Here is a 21,489-nt window from a genome sequence, read left to right on the forward strand (position 1 = left end):
CGCGCGTCGCTGACGCTGACACCTGGGTCTGGCACCGCGGGAGAGCCGGGCCCATAGGCCGGTGGTCCCATGGACGAGTATTCTTTTAAACGGGACTTAAAGGCCACGTACAATAGATTCCTCTCGCGACGAAATTCCCGTTACGAAGGAGTTTTTTTTCCTTCAGTGCTCTAATGATTTTTTTTTACGATTCATTTTACGACGGAATTTTCAGGTCATTCCCTTCAGGACGGGATTCTCTCTTCTTTTCCTTCGCGATTCCTCTCGAAGAGAAGTTGTTAGAGATGAGAGAAAATAATAAAGGGAATGAGAATAGGGAAGTGAATCGGAAAGAGAACGAAATGAAAAGAATATGGTTGGGGATAGTTTAACACACAGGGGTATCGAGCACCGTATACCATTACTGTTGAATCTGCACTGGACATTGTTGTATGGAGAGAGAAAATGAGACATGGTGTTGGGAATATAGGTAAGTTAGGCTATTTCTAACAGAAACTCTAAAAATTCATCTCCTATAATACTATTATAGTATCCCTTATCACTATTACAGTATCCTCTATTTTTCATCTCTAACAGACAACATATTTTCTACCTTCTATTACTCTTCTTCTCCCCCAGACCCACACACATACACTGTGAACAGTGTTGCTGGAGCCGTTTTCTGGCTGCAAATTTGTCGTGTCCCTCATCCATCCCACTTTACTCTAGCAAAAGAAAATACGGTTTGTAGCCTCTGTTGGAGATGATTTGCTGACTGAGATCGAACCCTATTCTATTGTAGCACTCGAAAAGGCAAAAATACCATCTCCGTTAGAGATGGCCTTAGATTCCTTTCGCAATATGGAATTTTTTCACGAATGGATTTTGTTTTTTCATGCTTCGACGGTTTTCTTTTTTCAAAGTTATTCTCTCTAGAACAGAATTCTCCTTTTCACTTTACAAATTCTTTCGAAGAAAATCTGTTAAGATAAAAAAATAAAAGAAATTAAAATGAGAAGGGAACAAAATTATGAGAAAATAGTTGGGATGGGCTTAGATATTCAATCACCTGTTCTGGTATACATTTTTTGAATTACATTTAGTATGAAATGCCTGAATAGCATCATCTTGTTCGAAGGTACAGTATAACAATGAACATATACTTTATGTTGCACTTTTGCTACAGTAAAGTAGTGTTTGGTTAGAGAGTAAGGTGGAATGAGATGATTCTATTCATGTATTTAGGGATGGGATGTGATGGTTTGAAATCAAATATTTGTTTGGTAGGTGGGATGGAACAAGTCTATTTTAGTACTCGAGCCCATCGTCAGCGTCACAATTGAAATGGGATGGCTGCGTTCAGCTTTTTTTGGAACGACTCTGTCCCAAATCTTTGAAGCATATTCCCTGATTCAGAACCATCACATCCCACTGCATTCTAACCAAACAGCTAAAAAGCAGAATAGCTCCGCTCCATCCCACCCCGTCCCACGAACCAAACAGAACACCTTAACCACTTGGTCAGTCATCTTCATGCAACTTTGTAGGATATTAGAGCACTAATATTACACAGTTCAATTTTGAATTAGTTTGTATTCCATTTCTTTACTTCATGTGTACTTGCAATCAAACTAAAATTCCAAAATATTAAACATATATGTTCAGTTATAATTTTGTTTTTCCCAAAAACCATATCTGCACTTTGTATACACTTACGCAAAGAAGTGAACACACGGCGGAAAATGGCAGGGGGAAAAAAGCTATGGCGATCCCAATGCACCAGGTCGAGCACCCAGCAGACCGATCAAAGTGGGGGACGGTCGAGGCAATGGTTAGGCTTGGAATAACCCAGTCCACGGGTTCACTCCAATGGGCCAGCCGGATGGCGGCGGTGTGGACTACTGGCGAGGGGTAGCGCCTGAGGAAGAGCCAATGCCAGAATTCTTCTTCTTCTTCCCTTTGTTCTTCTTGGTAGAGTGGGAGCCAGAGCGGTAGCCACTAGAGGAGGAAGAACTGCCATTTGGATGTGGTCCTTGCGCTGTGAGGCCAAACATGTTCGGCTGGAGCGCAGATCCACCTGATGAAGACTGAGCCAGGAGAGCTGCGGTTTGTGCCAACTGCTAATTCTTCTAAATACGGCGTTCCTCCAAGAGCAAGAAGGATCGAGTCTGAAGGAAGGAAGGAAGTGTTGATTGCGTTGTGAGGACAAGAATGACACTTTGGAGAAGTGGATTGTGGCCACGAGGAGTGTGATCACGAGATCTGTGAAGAATCATCCAAATAATATTCTAATTAATCATTAGGGTGATCATTTGTTTAATCATGACCACAATGATTAACTGGAATACCATCCCAGTAGTCCTGATACATGTTTTGCGTCTAAGATCGAAACACATTCCTTTTCAATATATATCATCACAACAAAGCTTAAGAAAGAGCAAGTAATTAAATTATATTGTAAGTTCTTAAGCATTCAACCATTTACAACAACTTACATCAAAAGTAAGTTAGGAGGGTAAATAACAGATCACCTCCTAACCAAAATAGAAACTACGCAGCGAAATATTAACATCTATGAATACCAAAATTTAGGTGAAACCATATGCCCTTAGGTTCCACCCAAAAGCACGCCACATGAGTAGTTTGCATTATTCATTCTCTCTACTTACATCAATGGGCGTGAAGTAGTCAAACACGAGCTCCTCCTCACCAATAGAACATAAAAGAGCAACGTGAGTATGAAGGTACTCGCAAGACTTAATCCATAATGGGTACATATAATAACCCGACTCTAAGAATTATGTAATTAAGTCATTAGTAAGGAGCAAGCCATAAGGTTAAGTAAATTCATGTGCGTAAGCAACTGGACACCATACTTAACCACATATATCTTTCTATCTTATAACCACTAACTTGCATATAAATGTAAATGGAACCATCTCATGAATATAATTGTAAGTTGAACCATCTCAAACCCATACCAACATACCACACCATACCATCTCACATTTGTAACTCTACGACCGATGCAAATAGACAAAAACATACTCATAACCGAGAGCGTGATAATTTGAATTATTTTTACACAATGTTGGGGGGTACAATTTTACCCACACGACTCGAAGACAATACGACTTAAGTGACCACATAAGCTCACCCAAAGGGTACTCATGTCAACATTTCCCACTTAGCCCCAACCATTTGAATCAGGCATTGCTCGATGCGGAGCCCACTTAAGTTTACTCCCGGAGCAACCACAAGTGTCTCTATAAGCCCGTCCACTCACACCGTCGATATGTAAGCCCAAATAATCACAGCTACAAAGGTTTATCTTATCATTAGATGAATATGTGGTTAGTATGGAAAGTGCTAAAACCAACTGCACTGACGGACGATGCTTAAATGATGCAAGTGGTCTATAGCATCCGAGCTCCTCTCCCGAACTACACCGAGGAACTCCTCCAGTGCAGAAGATATCCCTAATACCACCCCACATCTCGCCTCATTCCCACCTCTCTTACAACCCATAACATTGTCATTGTGTTTGTGAACAATAAGTAAGCTCTAAACTCGCGAACAACGGTCGAACCATTGCTCGTCTTCGTATAACTCTTAAGTTAGATATAAACAATGTTATCAAGGCTACAAGTATATAGATAATCAATAATTTTAAGGTAGGAGTAATGCACTCATATAGGTTCTACCCATATAAGCCTGGCATCGATTCGCTAAACATGCAAACGTACATAAGTGACAAGTCATCATTTTAGACTCCACATTATTCCAACTAAAAGGTGCAATATGCTTAGATGTTTGCCTTGCTGCTCTGGTAGTTGTCTAATACTCTCGGCACAACACTCATAGAACTCCGATAGATTGGTGGTGCCTTCACTTGCTTGGATCATCGGCGTAACTCCTAAACGAATCAAGAATGCATTGCATAATTAATCAAACGATGAAAAAGTGTGCATATGACGCATGCTTGAACATTAATAGAGCGTCGTGTTTCGAAAATATTTGTAAAAGACCACAAAAAGATTAGTGTTTCAAAGTTTAAAACCTTGGATAAGGCAACCTAAGTGCATATAGCTCTAAGTGACTGGCGGTCAGACCGATATTGAAGTGACGATCAGACCACTAACGTGTAGAAGGTGTTCGCCTCTGGCGATCAGATTGAAGGCATGGTGACGGTCAGACCGGCCCTAACTGGCGGTCTGACTCCTGTGTGGAGTTCACTTCAAACCTTTCGATCCTAACTGGCGGTCAGACTGCCAGACCTTGCTAGCAGCACCATTGCGGGGTCGTCGGCGAGGATTTTGGCAAAACCTTCGACCATGAAGGGTGCCAAGGTGCTTTAGGAAACTAGTGGGATGTTTCTAGGGTGGTTTGAACAACTTTCACCAAGCCAAACTCAAAAATATCCGTGGGTGAGACCTACATCTAGGGTTAAGCTCGATCTACGGTTACGGAGAGCAGGGAAAACTTGGGGAAAACAAAGGGGAAAGTGTTGGGGAGCTTCCTTTAGTACGGGGAAGCTTCCTTGATGGTTGGTCAGCTCAGGGAAAGCTCCAAGAGAGAGATTGGTTCCGGGGTGCTCCAACCGGCCTAGAGGTGGTTGCACGTGCCTTCGGCGAGGGAGAATAGGGGAGAAGCTCAGGGAAGTATTCCAGAAACTTGGGGATATACCCACCGTCAATATTTGGTTGTTGTGGACGTCGAGGTGGATCTCTCCTTCTCTCTCTAAGGTGGAGTGAGGAAGAGTGAGGGAGTGTGTGTGTGTGTGTGTGTGAGTGAGAGAGAGAGAGAGAGAGAGAGAGAGAGAGAGAGAGAGAGAGAGAGAGAGAGAGCAAGAGAGAGTGATCGATTCACTTAAGTTGAGCCTCTGCGCTCTAGCGGTTAGACCGCGGGTAAGCCCGGTCAAACCGCGAGAGTGGCCTTTTCTCTTTTCTCCATCTTTTCATATTCTCCTTTTACTTTAAAGTATTTAGGGGCTTTTTTGTGTGTCTCTAAACCATCTACAATGTGCTTTTGGAACACGTTTAAAACTCGAGTTGTCAATAAACATATATAAACATAATGCCATGATGATTATGCATACTTAACTAAGTGATTAACATTTCGAGATGTGACAAGATCAGACTCAATGACCGGGGAACCAAGATCACGCAAATTGTCAGCAAGTGTCTTAACCTTGGTGCAGTAGGCAAGGACAAACATGTCACCTCGGAAGGCATCCCGAAATTTAGCGCCAACATACACATATCGAGCGACTGTGTTGTCGCGAAAAAGAGATTTGATACCGCACCACAAAGAATGAGCTGTACTAGCAGACGTTTGCACGATCTGTAAGATTTCCGGAGAGATGGTGGAGTAAAGCCAGGACATAATGGAGATATAGTTCTGCACCCAGTCACTGTCGCCTTAAGCTAGGGCAGAATCAGATATGTGGTTAGATAGACCAAATTTGGAGAATATGACGAGAAAAGTGTGGTTCTAGGCGCCGTAATTGGATTCTTGAAGATCAAGGACAGTGTGAGCATGAGTCTTGATATTGATTAACTGAATCTGAGAGGAATGAAGAGGAGTGGTGTGGACTTGCGTGCCAAGAGCCAGCGAGCCGAAGGCAGAACCAGTGGAGGAATCATCGCTCATGGTGGAGAGGATGAGGAGGCAGCGGAAGAGAATGTGATCAGGATCGCAGGGTCTCTGGTACCATGTGAGAGTGCAAGTAAAGACAATGCAATCTTGTGTATATTTATTCATTAGTACATCTTATTTAGACAACACAGCACATGATGTCTAACTAACTCACTAATAGATAGCTAGCCTATTGTCGAGTCTTTCGAGCTACAAAATCGGATCACATAATGGGTCAGTCAGTGTGTATGTCCGTTAGCATTGGTCACCCTCCCAACTTTAAACTAAGGGCAGAAATAGAACACCATAGCCCTATCAGCTTACAAGTTGCCGAAGAAACCTGCTATGACGTGCAAACAGCTTGAATTAGATTCTACTCTAATTCTCCAAGAAAATAGTACTCCTCGTGTATACAGTGGCAGACGAAGAGAAACAGTTAGGGGAGCTCATCCACTTGGAAGATTACAGTATTTCCTCGACGCTATTCCTGAAGGTACAGTTTGGTCGTATATCAACATATGCAGACAATGCAGCGGCAGACGAAGAGGAACAGTTAGGGGAGCTCATCCACTTAGAAGATTATAGTATTTTCTCGATCCTATTCTTGAAGGTATAGTTTGGTCGCATGTCAATCTATGCAGACACTGTCAACGCTAATAACGATGCCAGCTTTTGTCTCGGAATGATTGCAACCTCGGGCTCTGATTTTGATTCCGTCGGACATCAGTTACGCAGAGTTGCAGACAAAATACTAGATACAATTGTCACCCTGTCTTCAGAAATCAGGTGTTTACTTGATGAAATCTACCTCTAGTTAAAACTCAACGGATGAGTTCTGAATACTGGGACCTCAGCTGATCATTGTCCCAAGTCCTAATGCACGATTTGGTCATCCATCTAGATCTGCAAAGAGAGCTGAGAGTATTTCTCTTAGTATAGTTTGTCTTAGACGAGGTCTTGGCGTCTCTGGATGGTTCCAAGGCCATGTGATCTGACTCTTGCACGGTGTAGTGGTTAGGCAGATGTTTGTTGGAGGGAAATTATCAAACACGGGATAACAGGCAGCAACCTGATGTAAGATCTCGTTCAAATGGTAGCTGAGGTGGCTCACCGTAAGAGCAGCGTACGGAGTGTGTACGTGTCAGCTTATTGCTATACTAGTACTTTTTTACACGCACAAATCTAAATCACTAGTCAGTCTTTGCGTATTCATTTCAAGTTTTTGCTAGACGGAAAAGCTATGTGTACGACTGGGTCTTAGGACGCAGATAATATAGCGGTAACTGGTTGGATGATGCCCTTTGCTAGAGCAACAATTCAACAAACTACTTTTAACGTGGAAACTGGCTGAAAGGCTTCGCACTCAGATGCTAATACCGCAGTGAAGTGCTCTTCGATTACTCACTCTGATTAGAGATACACGTTTTGGATAAAGTTTAATCAAACTTTTAAAACTATAACCGTTAATAACTTTTTAAATATTCAATTTTAAAACATTAAAATTATATGCTTGAATTTGTTTTAAAAAATATTTTTTTATAATTTTATAAATTTATTGAACTTTATATATTTTTTACCCGAGGGAGTACACGGCTGCAGTGCTGCATTACAGCACTAGCTGTGAGGACTGAACAGGTGAGCACTGAGCATAGGCTTAAGCTTAAGAAAGTGCGGAGTAAAAAAAAAGCAGCACCGCGATGAGGTAGGTATTGGTTGGTCCACGGAGATGTAGCATCTCGCATGGCACGAATCCGGCAAGCCCAATAGCCCCGCCTGAAACAAAGTGGCCTCGAGCAGAACGGCGCAGTCCATAGGCCGAAGCGTGCGGAAACGCAATTTTTTTTAGATATGGGAGAAAGCCCACTACTTCGAGTTAGGGTGTATTTGGTTTAAAAAAGGTTTTTTAGTTGTATCGTTTAAGTAGTTTAAGATTAAGTATATTGAGTGAAGTTATATTTGTTAAAAAATATATTTAGTTAATTGTATATGTCTATATAGATTGAGTCGAATTTCTGTTTGGTTGACTAAATCTAAAGTCGTATGAGCGGATACAAGAGTTGATATTGTGATTGTTTACTCATATGCATATAGTTTTGCGACACATATAAGTGGATCCATTTGTATAAATAAATATAGAGCCTGCATTGATTCGACTAGACTACGAAGTAAAAACTCGAATTTAGCTTTACTCCTGAGTCAAAATAAGATCATATATTTACACCAATTAAATCATGCTATAATATATATATAGAGAGAGGGGGAGGTAACCAAGCGAGTTTATTTTAAGGTGGTAAAATATCCATTTGGCCAAAATCGGAGAGACATGAAACCAAACACAGCAGCAAAGGCAAATGGGAAGGAAGGACGACTTGCAGGAAGCGGGCCTAGCCACGAACCCACAAGGCTGGGTCAAATCCTCGGACTGGCCGTTGTTGGCCCATTACGATTTGGCGTATTAAAAAACATATTACTCCTCTAAAAAAAGGAATATATGACTTGTCAATTTCCATTTTCTCTGGAAGGGTGTTTCGGACCTTTCGCCCTTCCAACAGAACATCCCACTCCCAAACCCCCGGCTTGATACCGTACCTCATCTCACAGGCCGGAGTCCAGAGCCCATCCCAACGCCACCTCTGCTCCGTGCGACGGTGGCGTCGGCGGGAACCCGGCTTCCACTCCCTCCTCTCACCCCCCTCCGGTACGCACTCTCTCCCTCAAGACGCTCCTGTCCGATTCGTGAAGGCATGGGTGAAGATCTAGGTTCACTTTAGATGGATTTGTGACGTTTGTTGGTGGATCTGGCTTTGGTGCAAGTTTAACCGAGAAAATTGGACTTCATGACTAGTGTAGAAGACCGTAGATGACAGATCTGGATTTAGTGGTTGTAGAGTAGACACGAATACGGTGTCCTGGTGCGATGTTTCGCCTACTTCAGGTGCTTTTGCGTCTAGTTCTTTCCAGTAGCTGGTAGCATACTTTGATAGAGGTTAATTTATGTGAATCTGGATTGTATTGTTGGAAATGGAGAACAAGAACGGTGATTTTAGACTGCTGCGAGCTTTTCCTGAGTTAGTTTCTGAATTAAGCTATTAGCTGTAAACACTAGATTGGTGCATGTACTCTTTACCTTCGGTTGGTTAGGAGACAAGTCCTCATCATTCCTGAGTAGAAAGATCTCGTACCTTGATTGGTTCGTTTGCTTACCTGCTGCTTAGTAACATCTTTTAGTCAATCTTGTTGCTGTACACCAGAGATTTCAGAACTAGAGGACTATTAAGTATTAACCCCCTACTTTATTATTATGTGTCTCTGGCACTTTACATTTCTTAGAGATCGATTTCTGGAATGCTGTTGCTTTTTGGTCCAAAGTATGTTTGTTAGGCATTTGTTAGGATTGCTCTTCATTTTTTCGGTTTTGAGAAGCATGTGCTTGCTGTATAGCTCTGTAAGCTGAGAGTTACACTTCAAATTTCACTCCTGTTTAAAAGGTGTCCGTTTGTCTTGTCACATAGTGTTTTCTGGTGCTTGTGGTAATGAGTTTGGACGTTTGGTAGACACCTTGCTTTAATTAGCAAAATTTTGAAGCACCCATGAGGTAGTTAGAAACGCAGAACTTTGAACCATGCTTGTTTATGTGTCATCAAGCAGCATTAGTTGGTATGAACTGTTGGACTACCACTCCCCACTGCTAGTTGGTGGCTTATACTCCCTCCGTTTTTAAATATATGACGCTTTGACCCAAATCCAGTCAAACTTTTAAAACTTTGACCGTCAATAGCTTCGAAAATATTTACTTTGGAAACATAAAAATCACACGTGTAGATTTGTCTTGAAAAATACTTTTATAATATTATATTTTGAGGTTTCCAAGATAAATTTTAGAAGCTATTGACCGTCAAAGTTTTAAAAGTTTGACCGGATTTTGGTCAAAGCGTCATATATTTAAAACTGGAGGGAGTATATTCTTTTGGTCAGTAGGTTTTTTTTTTGACACTATTTGTTCAGTCAGATATTGACGATGCTTGTATGCTAATGCTGGTTGAATTTTCCATAGGTTTGCCACTCACTCCATAGTTGCACTTTCAGGCTCTTTTCTTCCTTGCATATGAAATTGATCTCGATAGCTGGTTTTGTCCCATTTGTGTTATGGTGTCATTCCAGCTTAATAAACTAATGTATTGTTAATGTCCATGTTCAGCCTGAGTGTCTTAAATGCTGTTTTCACAATAGTTAGCTATGTCCAGACTCATAGATGAATGGCACACTGATTTGATTTGACAATAACATTTATATGTGCTACTGTGCTATGTCCGCCAAAATACGTACTACCTTTGCGACTTTTTGGATGTTGATGTCTATGTTTAGCACTTCATCCCCCTAGATGAATGACAGCGATTTCCAACTGACAGTTGTAAGTTCCATTTCTGCCTGCCATGTTGATCTTGAAACATGTACTGTAAATGCTGCTAGGTTTCCAGATTTTACATTAATATTGAGTTGTTATACACCGTTTCCAGATTGTCAAAACTTCTTGTCATGTAGACTTTTTTCATGTTTACTTGAATGCCAGTTCTTTTAATTATTTTATGATTATCTCAATGCACCATGGTGCACTGTTATATTTATATGTACTCATCCTCCTTTAATGATATCCCACTACGTTTTTTTTGGTCGTATGCTAGGAGATAATCAATTGAAACAAAATACATTTTCATGCTTGTTAGGTGCTATTTAGAGTATCCATGTATCTAATTCAGGTCGCCTGTATATATCCTGCTTTTGTGTATTGACTTATGATTATCTCATGTTGTTGTTTGACAGGTTGCTTCTGGCTTGTGAAAATGGCGGATGAACTACGTTCTCCATCTGTGATCCAGAGGGTCCATGGGCAGTCCGTGTTGTTGAGCAGAATCTCTTCTTATTCTGCAATGAATAACCCTGTATTCAACAACGCACATTCTGCTTACAATGTGCCCCTGAGGTCGTACCATGGAATGAACACAACTGTTGGGCTCTCATCTTTCATCACACCATCCCCTGTCTTCGCTTCTGCCCCGAAAGAGAAAGGTTTTTCTGGATTTATGATTGACTTTCTGATGGGTGGAGTTTCTGCTGCTGTCTCCAAGACAGCTGCTGCTCCAATTGAGCGTGTCAAGCTTTTGATTCAGAACCAGGATGAAATGATCAAGAGTGGCAGGCTTTCTGAACCGTACAAGGGTATTGGTGACTGCTTTCGCCGGACGATGAAAGATGAGGGTGTCGTTGCACTGTGGAGAGGAAACACAGCTAATGTCATTCGTTACTTCCCAACACAGGTCCTACATCCTATGCCATCCTCCCCTTATAGTTTCTGGTGTTTTGTGACCATAATTCATATGTTTGTATTAGCTAAACCTAAACTCTCCATCCTTCTTCAGGCATTGAACTTTGCCTTCAAGGACCACTTCAAGCGCATGTTCAACTTTAAGAAGGACAAGGATGGGTACTGGAAGTGGTTTGCTGGCAACCTGGCTTCTGGAGGAGCTGCTGGTGCTTGCTCTCTGTTCTTTGTTTATTCTCTGGACTACGCCCGTACGCGTTTGGCTAATGATGCCAAAGCTGCGAAGAAGGGTGGTGGGAGGCAGTTCAATGGACTTGTTGATGTTTACCGCAAGACCCTCGCCAGTGATGGTATCCGCGGCCTCTACCGTGGATTCAATATCTCTTGTGTGGGAATCATTGTATACCGAGGTCTTTACTTTGGAATGTACGATTCCCTCAAGCCAGTGCTTCTTGTTGGTTCCCTGCAGGTCAGTAAGTAGAACATTGTTTGCGCTATTTCCTTGGGTAGTTATCCCCCAATATTAGTGCCAGCGCACATTGAGTAGCACTGCTTGTCCCATTTTCACTTTTTTGTGATATTTTTATCCTGCATAATCATGTTTTTGTGCTGATTGATTTGCATCCTTTTCCCTCTTCCCTTAAATATACTGTGGTCTTATTTTGCTAATTTATATCATGCTGAGTTACTCGGGTGTTCTGCAGGATAACTTCTTTGCCAGCTTCTTACTCGGCTGGGGTATAACAATTGGTGCTGGTCTTGCCTCGTACCCTATTGATACTGTTCGCCGTCGCATGATGATGACATCTGGCGAAGCTGTCAAGTACAACAGCTCCTTGGATGCTTTCAAGCAGATTGTCGCAAAGGAGGGTACTAAGTCCCTCTTTAAGGGTGCTGGCGCGAACATCCTCCGTGCTGTTGCTGGTGCTGGTGTCCTTGCTGGGTACGACAAGCTCCAGGTGATTGTCTTCGGCAAGAAGTACGGGTCTGGCGGCGGCTAAAGAGTAGATGATGATGAACAAAAGACATGATATTTTAGTTGGTGCCTTTGAATAGCTTATATGGACCATGGACACCATTTCAAAATTTAGCCCTCGCAGAGGTTTGTGACTGGTTTCTTATGTGATTTTGATACCGTGGCGTGTCTCGTTGTTGGAGATACGAAATAAGCGACCGAGTTAGAAATTGCAGCCCTTCAGACTTTAAGCGTTGGAGACATTTTGTCAATTGCAAGCTTCTGCCATGCTATATCTTTGGGCTGCATGTTTGCTTGTATCAGTTTTATTCGGTTTTGCACGGGAAATGGATGCTTGAATGGGAGATATTTATTTACCAGTATCGATTATCTTGAGTGTATCTTTGAGTTTATGGTTGGGAAAATTAAGAATACAGGACAGACAGGGTGCAATGGGCGTCCTGATGTCCGATAGGGACTCTCGTGCAACATCGTTCATAGATCTGAGTGACACGATGAAAGTTAAGGACCCCTGGCAAGTTTAGTGTTCTTAACACATTTTCAAAGTTCATGCACCTGATGACATGATAGGACAGGTTTAAAGGATTGGCAATGTTTTTTCCCCGTATCCCAAGAATGCGAATCGGTTTGATCCATCCAGAATTTGCACCTCAGTACCAAACCCTGAAACCCCAAGCCGGACCTTTTCCATTCATATCGCGCCTCACACCGCACTCCCAAGTCCCAACCCGAGAGCCCAACGCCATCTCTGTTCGCTGCGAACGCAAGCAGGGGCGACGCCGGCCGCGACGGCTCTCCGGCCGACGGCGGTGGCGGCGGGAACCCTGCTTCCGTTCCCTCTACTCCCTCCTCCCCCGGCCTTCGCTCTCTCCCTCGTGCCGCTTCCGTCTGCTTCGTGAGAATTCCAAGGTATGGAGTAAGATCTAGGTTCAGTTTACATGGATTTGAGAAGTTCGTTGGTAGATCTAGATTTCGGAGCTGAGTAAATTGAATTAATCCCCAGTTTAAAACCGTAGATGTGGGTTTAATGATTCTAATCACCATCTCTTGACTAGTGAACAGTAACACCATACGATGTTTTTTTTTTTAATGAGGAATCTTCTTATGTGATGTTTCGCAGGGAGTTAATTTCTGAGATAGCGTTAGATGCTTAGATGACATGTAGCCTGGTATTTGTATCTGTCAAACTCTGAATTTTCCTATTAGCGGGTAGCACTACATTGGATCGTATACTCTTCACCTTCAGTTGGTTAGGAGACTTTCATCCCTGAGTAGACAGAGTACTGAACTTGATTGGTTTGCATACCTTCTGTTCAGTAAAATTTTCTGGTCAATCATGTTACCGGTACCACTGAGATTTCAGAACTAGAGAATAAGCAACCCTCTACTCAGTTAACTTGTTCTATTTCTGAAGAGCTTAGAGGTACACTTTGCTCCTGTTTGAAGGCTGATCGTATAGAGCTTTGAGGTGCTTGTGATAATGGGTTTGGCAGACAACTTGCTTGTAGTGGCATATTGCCAACCTTTAATGTGGATATTTCTTTTGGCCGTTGCTTGAACAACTCTGCAACGTTAATTAGTCAAAATTTTGAATCACATTTGGTTACGGATCAGCAGGCAGCTTTCGTTAGAGTTAAAATAGTTTGGATTGCTCAATGCCTGGATAAGCATTCCATTGGAGTATTGCTCCTGTGCTGATCGGTGGCTTTTATATTGTTTGGATCGGTAGAGTTTGTTGTCGTACTATTTTTTCAATGAGGTATTGGTGATGCTTGTATGCTAGTGATGATTTTTCCTTAAGTTTGCCACTCCATAGTTGTACTTTCAGTCTCCTTGTCTCCTTGGATACGAAATTGGTCTCAGTCACTGGTTTTGTCCCATTCGAATTATTGTTTCTTTTGAGTTTTAGGATACTAATATATTGTGGACGTCCATGCTCATTCTGAGTGTCTGACATGCTGATTTGACAATAGTAGTTATCTATGTTCAGACTCCTTGATAAATGCCATGCTGATTTGACATTAACATTTATATGTGCTACTGCTACTGTGCTATGTTTTCCATGTTGAGCTTGAAACGTGTACTGCAATGCAAATATTGATGTTTATGTTTAGCACTTCAGCCTCCAAGACGAATGGTAGTGATTTCAGAATTACACTTGTAATCTTGATGCCTGCCATGTTGACCTTGAAGTATGTACTGCAAATGCTGCTTAGGCTTCCAATTTCTGCATAGCTATAGGTTACTGATTGTCAAAGGTTCTTATTAGTTATTATGTAGGATTCTTTCCATGCTTATTTGAATGCCAATCTTTTATGTTTGGTTATTATGATTATCTGGATGCACCAGGGGTATGCTATTATATTTTGCATGTGCTCCTGCTCCTTTTCTGATATCCCACTTGTATCTTTTCGGTTCCTCATATGCTAGGAGGAATGCAATTGAAACCATAATATCTTTTCATCTTTTGTGTGTTGTTTAGAGTATCCATGTATCCACATTAGGTCATTTATATGTACCCTTCATTTGTGGTGTTATTACTTGTTTGGTGGAATCTATAGCTGACCTTTTTTTTAATGATTATCTGGATGCACCAGGTATAACGTATAAGCTGTTGTATTTGTATGTCCTGTCTGTAATGTGCCCTTGTTTCTTCTTGTTTGGTGAACTGACCTGCAGTCTAACCCAATTGTCTCATGTTGTTGTTTGACAGGTTGCTTTTTTATTTTCTGGCTTGTGAAAATGGCGGATGAACTACGTTCTCCATCTGTGATCCAGAGGGTTCATGGACAGTCCGTGCTGTTGAGCAGAATCTCTTATTCTGCCATGAATAACCCTGTATTCAACAATGCACATTCTTCTTTCAATGTGCCCCTGAGGTCGTACCATGGTATGAACGCCACTGTTGGGCTCTCATCTGTTATGGCACCATCCCCTGTTTTCGCTTCTGCCCCGAAAGAGAAAGGTTTTTCTGGATTTATGATTGACTTTCTGATGGGTGGAGTTTCTGCTGCTGTCTCCAAGACTGCTGCTGCTCCAATTGAGCGTGTCAAGCTTTTAATTCAGAACCAGGATGAAATGATCAAGAGTGGTAGGCTTTCTGAACCCTACAAGGGTATCGGTGACTGCTTTGCCCGGACGATGAAAGATGAGGGTGTCATCGCACTATGGAGAGGAAACACAGCTAATGTCATCCGCTACTTCCCCACACAGGTCCTACATCCTATCCCACCCTACCCATACTTTCTGGTGTTATGTGATCATAATTCATATGTTTGCTTTAGCTAAACCGAAACACTCCATCTTCCTTCAGGCATTGAACTTTGCCTTCAAGGACCACTTCAAGCGCATGTTCAACTTTAAGAAGGACAAGGATGGGTACTGGAAGTGGTTTGCTGGCAACCTGGCTTCTGGAGGAGCTGCTGGTGCTTGCTCTCTGTTCTTTGTTTATTCTCTGGACTACGCCCGTACGCGTTTGGCTAATGATGCCAAAGCTGCGAAGAAGGGTGGTGGGAGGCAGTTCAATGGACTTGTTGATGTTTACCGCAAGACCCTCGCCAGTGATGGTATCCGCGGCCTCTACCGTGGATTCAATATCTCCTGTGTGGGAATCATTGTATACCGAGGTCTTTACTTTGGAATGTACGACTCCCTCAAGCCAGTGCTTCTTGTTGGTTCCCTGCAGGTCAGTAAGTAGAGCATTGTTTGTGCTATTTCCTTGGGTAGTTATTCCCTAATATTAGGGCCACCCTGCATTGAGTTTCACACTGCTTGTCCCATATTCCACTTTTTGTGATCAATTTTTCCTGTATAATCATGATTTTGTGCTGATTGATATGTGACGTTTCCCTTTTACCTTAGTTACAATGTGGTCTTCTGTTTCAGAAATTTAATATTATGTTTACTCATGTATGCTGGCGTGTTCTGCAGGATAACTTCCTTGCCAGCTTCATGCTCGGTTGGGGTATTACCATTGGTGCTGGTCTTGCCTCATACCCAATTGATACTGTTCGCCGTCGCATGATGATGACATCTGGTGAGGCTGTCAAGTACAACAGCTCCTTGGATGCTTTCAAGCAGATTGTTGCAAAAGAGGGTACCAAGTCCCTCTTCAAGGGTGCTGGCGCGAACATCCTCCGTGCTGTTGCTGGTGCTGGTGTCCTTGCTGGATATGACAAGCTCCAGGTGATTGTCTTTGGCAAGAAATACGGGTCTGGCGGTGGCTAAGAGTAGATGATGATGAATGAAAGACATGATATTTTAATTGGTGCCTTTGAATAGCTTAGATGGACCGTGTACACCATTTCTAAATTTAGCCCTCGCAGAGATTTGTGACTAGTTTTTTATGTGATTTTGAAGCCGTGGCATGTCTCTTTGTTGGAGATATGAAATAAGCGACTGAGTTAGAAATTGCAGACCTTAATGCTTGGAGACATGCTCTTCTCCATTGCAAGTGTACCTGTGCTATAATTCTTGTATCGGTCTCATTTGACTTTTCTTGCGGAAACTGTTGTTTGGCCCTGAGTAATGTTTTGTTTCCTTGGACGGTACACAATGTGTATGTCATGGAGGAATTAAATCGATATTTTCTATTTCATTTTCTCATCTGATTGATCGGTGTTTTCCTCAGACATCTTCTGTTCGTGACCATTGATTCACCACATGACCATGCATGTAAAACTGTTGCTCTATCTAGTACAGAGGAAGGAGGATGCCCTTGTTTCAGCAATTTTACCCAAGCCATTGCAATTGAGAGAACAGCGTATCCTCTTTCGCCAGTCCTTGTTTCTGCTGTTTACAAGCATATTTCTTCTCCAGCTAGCTAGCTTGCAATTCTCTTTCTATAGACATATCAAATTATCCAAGCCATTCGGGAGGGCAGGAAACGGGTAGGTTACCGAAAACTGAAAATAGCAGGAATGAGAAACGACTTGGGTTGTATTTTACCAATTACTACTTGAGTTGCATTTCTATAGAGAATAGGAAAGAATGTGCGAATTGGAAAACACAAAATGTAATTGAAATGCTGGCGTAAAATAGAGAATTAGAATTATTGTAGGAATGACCACTTGGATAGGCCATATGGGAAACAGAAGAATTCTAGAGGAATTTTAGCCATGGTAAGTTATCTTATTTTATTTGCTTAACAAATCATTGGTAAATATTTCTTCTATCGGTCAGAAAATACATTTCACTATTACCCACCAACAAATAGCACCCTTCCAGTGAAAAAACAACAAAAACAAATAGGCCCCGAAGACAAGCAGCGGTATTAGCGTAATAGGAATTTCACAAAGGTTTGAGTGGATGATCAAAACTCCTGCAATCGGTATGCATTGAGAAAATTCCTATGAAATACAGTTCACATTCCTATTACCAATCAAACATTTCAATTCCTATGTGAACTGAATTGCTTCCAAAACCATAAAGAAACCTGTAATACAAAAGTTAGTTGCATTGCACCAGTAAATTAGCCGTTCTGTAAAATATTTAGGCTCTATCGAGCCATAAAACCAAAACCGTCACAACTCATCCCATCATCATAACATATTCCAGGGTACTTACCAAAAATAACTAACTGATGGATGAAAGATAAACATGAACTAAATTACTGACAAGTCAGATGATCAAGTTATGTGACACATACCGCAACTTCAATCAGAAGCATACATAGATCGTAAAAAGGATAGCTTCAAAGCTTATAAGCCACCCAAGTTTGTCCTAACTTCAGCTACTTCAAGCACCAAAATAAAAACGATATCTGTTTCAAAGTTTTTTGATACAAATTATACTGGTTAGCTTTAGGGAGAAAGTACTCTTTTAAAGATATAGATTCACTCCACCGTACAGTAACCAAAATCAACATCACTCCAGTTCATCTGCAAGGAAAAAAACATAACCTTGTTAGCGCAAAGTGACAATCGTCCATCTAATTCTGAAACATCCAACAAGTGCATGACACACATTGGACAGTTAAGATAATGTATTACATTGGAAAGCACCAACCAACTGAATTCCACGTAGAAGAGTGAGTAGGTCGTAAGAGGAATTAAAAAGAAGAGTGACACTATGATAAATATGTCTCAAACATTGAAACACTCCATAAATTTGCCGTGCACAAATCAGAAATACAATAATTGAAGCATTAGCAATGAAACGGAGAGCTATAAAGAAAATTTCCACTGAACATTAGACTTTTCCCTTACGAGCCATCGAAAAACTTGACTAACCTTCCATGCCACTGTTTTGAAATTTCTAGCCTATCCATACCATTTCCGTAACTTAAGTTAGATTGCATCGCCGTTAGAGAGGGGGTCGAAAATTTGAACCTGGTATGAAAAAGGAAAGTTAAGTTTTTTTGGCACATAAAAGAAAAGTGTAACATGAGGTGCCGTACAGCGACAAGTTTGATATAAAGCCCACACCAACGAGGACACGAACCTGCAGGCTCCACTGCCGCGCGCCATGCCATCCCGGCCTGCCATGGCCCAGTCGGTCTCCCTCTCGGCCTCACCGGGAGATCGACCTCTCACCATTACGAACCCAGAAGCAAACAGAGCAGTAAATTTCGGGAACAAAGCAACCAGCAATGCAATCACGTGTGCTCTTGCAAATGTGGCGTTACAAAATGGCAGGAAAGCCTCGGGGTTCAACGAGCCGCGTTGTCACCCCAGCGTGCCGATAGGCCAACGAAATGCCAGCCTAAAACGGCGCTGCAGTGCCGTCGTCCCCACCGGTGGTCGTCCTCCCCGTCCAGCCTATCGCTTGCTCCCTGCCCATGTGCGTGTGCGGGCACACCATGCAAATGGCCGCACTACCGTTCGTGCCCCGAACCTCACCAACCTCGCTAATCATAGTTAATTAGCTAGTGGCCTGTGACTGGCTAACAGCTTACTCATCTCGCTGCTACTAGCTAGCTAGTAGTTCACTTCAGTCTTTGGCGGTAGTGTGAGGCGTTGCCGCGGCCATGGCGATGCGGCGCGTTGTTGCGGCGGCGTTGCTGGCCTGCCTCCTGCTGCCGATGGCCTCGGTGCGCGGGCGCAACATCACGGCTATGCTCGGCGGATACAAAGAGTACAAGCTGTACAACAAGTACCTGTCGGAGACGAAGGTGTGCGACGAGATCAACGCGCGGCAGTCGACGTCGATGACCATCCTCGTGCTCTCCGACGATGCCATGTCCAAGCTCGTCTCCGACGCCGGGGAATCTCTGGCCGCCATCAAGAACGCGCTCCGCCTCCTCTCGGTGCTCGACTACTACGACCGCAAGAAGGTGAAGAAATACGGCAGCGAGAGCGCCGCCACGCTCTACCAGGCCACCGGCGACGCCGTCAGCACCACGGGAAACGTCAAGGTCACCGACCAGGACGGCAGCAATTACGGCTTCGCGTCCGCCACTCCCGGCGCCAAGGTATCCACCGTGACCAAGGAGGTCAAGACGATGTCGTTCAAGTTCTCCATCCTCGAGATCTCGGCACCCGTCGAGTTCGACGGCCTCTTCGACACACCGACGACGTCCAACCTCACACGGCTTCTGGAGAAGGCCGGGTGCAAGCGATTTGCGGCGCTCGTCGCCAGCACCGGCGTGCTCAAGACGTACGAGTCGGCCATGGACAACGGACTCACCCTGTTCGCGCCCGACGACGACGCGTTCCAGGCGAAGGGCGCGCTCGACGTCAAGAATATGTCCAGCGCCGACCTTGTCACGCTCCTCAAGTACCACGCGCTGCCGGAGTACTACCCCAAGACGTCGCTCAAGGCGGTGAAGGGCCCGCTCCGCACGCTGGCCTCGACCAAGGCCGGGAAGGACGACGTCTCGGTGGTGGCGCAGGGCGACGACGTCTCGCTCGCCACCGGCGGCGGCAAGTCCCGCGTGGCGGACACGGTCCTGGACAACACGCCGTTCTGCTTGCTCAAGGTGGACAGCCTCTTAGTGCCGGCCGAGCTCGCCGGGGCGCCGGAGCCAGCCGCGCCGGCGCCTTCTCCCACGGAGGCGCCACAGAGCTCTCCGCCCGCGCCGCAACCGGCGGACGCGTCTTCGGTGGCCGCGGATCACGCGGATCACAAGTCCAAGAAGGCGTCGTCCGCCGTTGCATCTCGGTCAGTCGGTGGTACGTTCGCGGCGGCGGCCGTGTGTTCCGTCGTGCTTGCGTCCCTGCTGTGATGGTAGTGAACATTGGCACATCCATAGTTGCTTGGCAGCTCGTCTCATGGCTTCAAGCAGATACTATGTTTTCCTTCGATCCTTTTCCCTTCCCGTTTTGGGCTGTTCATTGATTGTACGAGGATGCTACATTGACATTTCTCTGTGTAATTTGGGAAAACTTTGTACATTTTTCTTCTTTCGTGTTTAGTTTCAGAACACATACTCCGGTTCCAGAGGTTACAGAGCATTCGTGCCAGTTCGTACACCTTCCAGATCCTGAGATCCAATCCTGTTTGACGCAAGAAGATTATTCAAGCAGTAAAAGGAGAAGTCGATGGGAGATGATGTTACATCTAAGAACAGATCTGGAAACTAATTTTTTGGCTGACACAGATCTGAAAACTTTACTGGTCCCCGAGTGGAGTGGCATTGCAGTATTGCACTGAGTTGTAAATTGGACGGAGCTGATCATGTGAGTTTTGTCCTTTGAGCCCGGCCTACGGATGCTCATTTGCTGGCGTAATCAAAGATGGCCGGATTTTGCGGAATGACCTCGCCGCGATCCTCTCCAGGCTCCACACCACCGCCGGCGACAATAGCACGGTCGGACGGGGGCATACAGGAGGTCTTAGCCATGCGTATAATTTAAGAGAGAAATATATTTAGATGTTTACGTATACTGTTACAATTTTATCTAATAGATATAAATATACATATATAGTCTAGTTTGAGAGGAAAACTTACTTCCACAGCCTGACTCTTTAGATGTAGACTTATATATCAACTCATGCAGATAGATCTACTTATCAACGTCACACAATCATCTTTATACTAACAATTAATCATAATCTCAACTTGCAACTGCTCATACGACCTCAAATTCAATCAATCAAATAGAATATCAATTCATTATGTATAGATAAATACAACCAATTAAATATTTTTCTTTTCAATAAATATAATTCTAAATAACCTGCTTTTTCTCAACGCGGTAGATCCGTGTGCGTTGGTGGAGGTTTGAACTTCTAAACAGTCGACAACAACTGGGTTTGGGAAACAAAATAGCAATTGGAGGTCAGGGAACATAATAGCGACCGGAGCGCGAGGCTGATTTTTTTATATATATTTTTAAGATTAGATGAGCCGTGCACGGCATGAGACACTCACTATATTTACTTAAGCGAAGACGGGCGAATATAAGCTGCTCTCTGCCCCTATTAAATGGGGATATCTGATGGCATCATCATCACGGCGATCCTGAAAAATGAGAACAAGTCATCATTTTCTTAGTCCCATTGGCTAATGAGAAGTCCTGGACTGGCGTCACTTTTCTTTGCAGACGGCTTATTTTTCTTCTTTTGCATTTCTTTGCGGATGCCTTCCTTTTTCCTTGAAGGTGGAGAGCATAGAAAGCACTCCTTACCTCCACTA

At 43.4% G+C, this 21,489-nt stretch overlaps 3 protein-coding genes across 3 annotated transcripts; all 3 read left to right on the forward strand.

Annotated features, from left to right (window-relative positions):
- Window positions 1-8,135: 8,135 nt before the first annotated feature.
- LOC133911487 (ADP,ATP carrier protein 1, mitochondrial-like) lies at window positions 8,136-12,281 on the forward strand. Its single transcript, XM_062353742.1, has 4 exons — window positions 8,136-8,314; window positions 10,438-10,931; window positions 11,034-11,405; window positions 11,641-12,281. The coding sequence occupies exons 2-4, from the start codon at window positions 10,458-10,460 to the stop codon at window positions 11,935-11,937; spliced, it is 1,143 nt and encodes a 380-aa protein (XP_062209726.1). The 5' UTR covers window positions 8,136-8,314; window positions 10,438-10,457; the 3' UTR covers window positions 11,938-12,281.
- A 191-nt stretch (window positions 12,282-12,472) lies between these two features.
- On the forward strand, window positions 12,473-16,524 carry LOC133911485 (ADP,ATP carrier protein 1, mitochondrial-like). Its single transcript, XM_062353741.1, has 4 exons — window positions 12,473-12,821; window positions 14,626-15,125; window positions 15,226-15,597; window positions 15,843-16,524. Exons 2-4 carry the CDS (start codon window positions 14,655-14,657, stop codon window positions 16,137-16,139), a joined length of 1,140 nt encoding a protein of 379 aa, XP_062209725.1. The 5' UTR covers window positions 12,473-12,821; window positions 14,626-14,654; the 3' UTR covers window positions 16,140-16,524.
- A 2,037-nt stretch (window positions 16,525-18,561) lies between these two features.
- LOC133911488 (fasciclin-like arabinogalactan protein 10) lies at window positions 18,562-20,245 on the forward strand. Its single transcript, XM_062353743.1, has one exon. The coding sequence runs from the start codon at window positions 18,880-18,882 to the stop codon at window positions 20,074-20,076; it is 1,197 nt and encodes a 398-aa protein (XP_062209727.1). The 5' UTR covers window positions 18,562-18,879; the 3' UTR covers window positions 20,077-20,245.
- The last annotated feature ends 1,244 nt before the right edge of the window (window positions 20,246-21,489 follow it).

Source organism: Phragmites australis, chromosome 3, assembly GCF_958298935.1.
Source record: "Phragmites australis chromosome 3, lpPhrAust1.1, whole genome shotgun sequence".
Taxonomy (NCBI): Eukaryota; Viridiplantae; Streptophyta; class Magnoliopsida; order Poales; family Poaceae; genus Phragmites; species Phragmites australis.

Coding starts and splice junctions, on each gene's coding strand:
- LOC133911487 (XM_062353742.1), top strand. CDS start 10,458: ATGGCGGATGAACTACGTTCTCCATCTGTGATCCAGAGGGTCCATGGG. Junction 10,932..11,033: donor TTCGTTACTTCCCAACACAG/GTCCTACATCCT, acceptor ATCCTTCTTCAG/GCATTGAACTTTGCCTTCAA. Junction 11,406..11,640: donor TTCTTGTTGGTTCCCTGCAG/GTCAGTAAGTAG, acceptor GGTGTTCTGCAG/GATAACTTCTTTGCCAGCTT.
- LOC133911485 (XM_062353741.1), top strand. CDS start 14,655: ATGGCGGATGAACTACGTTCTCCATCTGTGATCCAGAGGGTTCATGGA. Junction 15,126..15,225: donor TCCGCTACTTCCCCACACAG/GTCCTACATCCT, acceptor ATCTTCCTTCAG/GCATTGAACTTTGCCTTCAA. Junction 15,598..15,842: donor TTCTTGTTGGTTCCCTGCAG/GTCAGTAAGTAG, acceptor CGTGTTCTGCAG/GATAACTTCCTTGCCAGCTT.
- LOC133911488 (XM_062353743.1), top strand. CDS start 18,880: ATGGCGATGCGGCGCGTTGTTGCGGCGGCGTTGCTGGCCTGCCTCCTG.